This window comes from Gastrolobium bilobum, unplaced genomic scaffold, assembly GCF_033153095.1.
Source record: "Gastrolobium bilobum isolate Gb01-03AN ecotype WA unplaced genomic scaffold, APGP_CSIRO_Gbil_v1 utg204120, whole genome shotgun sequence".
Taxonomy (NCBI): Eukaryota; Viridiplantae; Streptophyta; class Magnoliopsida; order Fabales; family Fabaceae; genus Gastrolobium; species Gastrolobium bilobum.
In genome coordinates this window covers 1-2,757 of record NW_026899639.1, presented here as the reverse complement: position 1 = coordinate 2,757, position 2,757 = coordinate 1, and the positions used below count along the sequence as shown (strand labels likewise).

The window sequence follows — 2,757 nt, the reverse complement described above, 5'->3', positions numbered from 1 at the left end:
GCAAACCGAGTCGCGTCGCCTTAACGCATCGCCATGGAGGACCAAACTCACACTACCAAACTTTTATTTATACATGAATAATTTTAATTTTTCAATTTTTTTGTCCTTTAAAAAATGTATTTCCGAAGATGAAAACAATTATTAGTCCTCACAATAACCCATGCAGAAAGCAGTTGGTCATTAATACATCTGTCTTCCACCATATAATTTGAACCATTTTCCCACTCATGATTTTGAAAATTCAAATTTTAAAAATTTTGTAAAAAAGAAACATTTCAAATTTTTTCAAGTGTAAACACAAACCTGAGAATAAAGGAAAGAGTGACACGTCAAAAAAGTTGCCAAAGTTTGGATGGAGATTTTATACAGGGGTGGCAATTTGGGTTGGCCCATCCCGCCCCCCACCAATACGCCAAAAACAGGGCGGGGCGGGTTGGCCCGTCATTAAATATGGGTTGAAAAAATGAACTCACCGTTTTATGGTGGGTTGACGGGTTGACCCTCCAACCCGCCAATTAAAAAAAATTAATTAAAATTCAAAAATAAATTATATTTTATAAATTTTTCTAATATTATTTTATTTTATTTTACACTTCTCTTATTATTTTTTTCAGTCTCAATCTTAAATGTATACTAATATTTGTTAAACATTCTTTAGGAACTCATTTATCTCCATTTATAGATAACATTTGTCATAAATAAGATTGTTATTCTTTATTTTTTCTAGGAAGTACTAAGATAAAAAAAAAATTAGATATCACAAAAATTTAATTAGAAATGAAATATTACCTAATTGTAAAAATAAAATAAAAAAATAAAATTATAACCCGACGAGTTGAACCCGTTTTGACCCACTTCTAGGCGGGGCGGTTTGAAGTGGGTTGGTGGGTTGAAAACTTCAACCCAACCCACCCCATTTTGGCGGGTTGATCCGTCGGGCTCAACCAATATTTCCACCTCTAATTTTATATATTAAGATAGATAGACATTATTTTATTGGGTGCCTACCGTAATAGTTAAAAAAATTTGAAATTTTACATTGAAAAAGGATAAAAAATTACAAAACAAAAAAATTTAAAGTAAAAAAATCATAAAAATATTTGGAATTTTTTTATTAAAAAAAATCATAAAATTATAAAAATACAGATTTAAAATTTTAAATCGAAATTAATACAGATTTAAAATTTTCAATCAGAATTAAAATCGAAATTAGTACAGATTTAAAATTTTCAATCAGAATTAAAATCGAAATTACTACAGATTTAAAATTTTCAATCAGAATTAAAATCGAAATTAATACAGATTTAAAATTTTCAATCAGAATTAAAATCGAAATTTTAAGTATGATATCTTACCGTATCTGCACATAATTTTTTTTATTACCGCGTTAATAAAAAAAAAAACAAAACATATATATAAGTATATAACTTGATCGTTGTTCCTACACGAAGTTGCTAACCCTCTTCTCTTATAGACCTAGTACGTGTTTGTGTTTCATATTCAGATACCGCGAAGCAAACCGAGTTAACTCCATGGAGGACCAAACTCACGCTACCAACAAAGATCCCTTCCTCCTGAATTACAACCCTTCTGAACGCCGAATTGCTTCTGAGTTTTTGGGTACATGGCTTCCCTTCCTTTCCCGAGATCTCTGCACCAACTGCGCCCAATCGCTCTCCGATCGCATCCGCTCCATCGACCCTCACCCAGGTAACATCAACCCCCAAAAACTTGTAATTCTTTTGAAATTTTTGATTTTTTTAACTGGTTCTTGATTTTCTTGGATTTCACCCATCGAAATTAATTTCACACTGTTTCGTTGCATTTGCATGTGCAGAGTCTCAAAGCCTAGGAGATGATGTTTCGAACGTGCAACCACAGGAGATGAGTGACGGCGTTGAAGATAACTGTGACGCGCATTCTCTTGGTAGTTGGAATGATGGGGCAGAGGCGAATTCGAATTTCGAGACTCCTCGAATGTCTTGGGCTGATATGGCGCAGGAAGATGATGATTTCGATGAAGTAGTTCATGAACAAAAGAATAAAAAATTTAATGTTGTGGTGGCTGCTTCAAATTCAAATTCAAATTCTTCAGAAGCAATCCAAGTTGTTGCTGAGAAGCCTACATTGCCTAGGGAGCAGAGGGAGTACATTAGGTTTATGGACGTGAGGCGTAAGAAGGATTTCAAATGTTTTGAGAGGGTTCATGGGAAGCTCGTTAACATCCTCGAAGGACTGGAACTCCACACGGGTATTTATTAATAGCACGCTATTGCGCCGTAGCGACCCCATGGCCAATTGCTCCCCTACTAACAAGTTAGGGGTAAATCTAAGAACTAGGAGAGAGAGATGAGATTGGAAGGCTGTTCCTTCATGTGTGTGTTACTGTGAGAGATTTATGTCAATAAAAATAGATGTTATGATGTAGTAAAATTAAAAGAGAAAAGAGAAAAACATTGAAAGTAATGTTATTCAATTTAAATAAATTCAATCAAATGGAGTTTTTTGGTTTTGTTATCATGCACAATTATCAATTGTGCTGCAATTGCGCGCAATCCCACGACGGTAGTGGACGGTGGCCGCTACTTGTCGTGCTGCAATGCAACAAGATGTTGCGGCTGCAATTGTGGACAAATTGCAGCCTTTCACAGTGCAAGTGAAATGGCGTGATTTTTCAAGTTTACCCTCGATTAAAATTTCCAACAGCCATTTTTCATGGGCTTTATGGTCTTTTTACCGGTTTGTTTAAAATTCTAT

At 34.6% G+C, this 2,757-nt stretch overlaps 1 protein-coding gene across 1 annotated transcript; it reads left to right on the top strand.

Moving 5' to 3' along the window:
• The first annotated feature begins 1,463 nt into the window (after positions 1 to 1,463).
• Positions 1,464 to 2,262, top strand: LOC133292159 (RNA demethylase ALKBH9B-like). Its single transcript, XM_061490532.1, has 2 exons — positions 1,464 to 1,710; positions 1,838 to 2,262. Exons 1-2 carry the CDS (start codon positions 1,533 to 1,535, stop codon positions 2,260 to 2,262), a joined length of 603 nt encoding a protein of 200 aa, XP_061346516.1. The 5' UTR covers positions 1,464 to 1,532.
• Positions 2,263 to 2,757: the final 495 nt, after the last annotated feature.

Coding starts and splice junctions, on each gene's coding strand:
- LOC133292159 (XM_061490532.1), top strand. CDS start 1,533: ATGGAGGACCAAACTCACGCTACCAACAAAGATCCCTTCCTCCTGAAT. Junction 1,711..1,837: donor CTCCATCGACCCTCACCCAG/GTAACATCAACC, acceptor TTGCATGTGCAG/AGTCTCAAAGCCTAGGAGAT.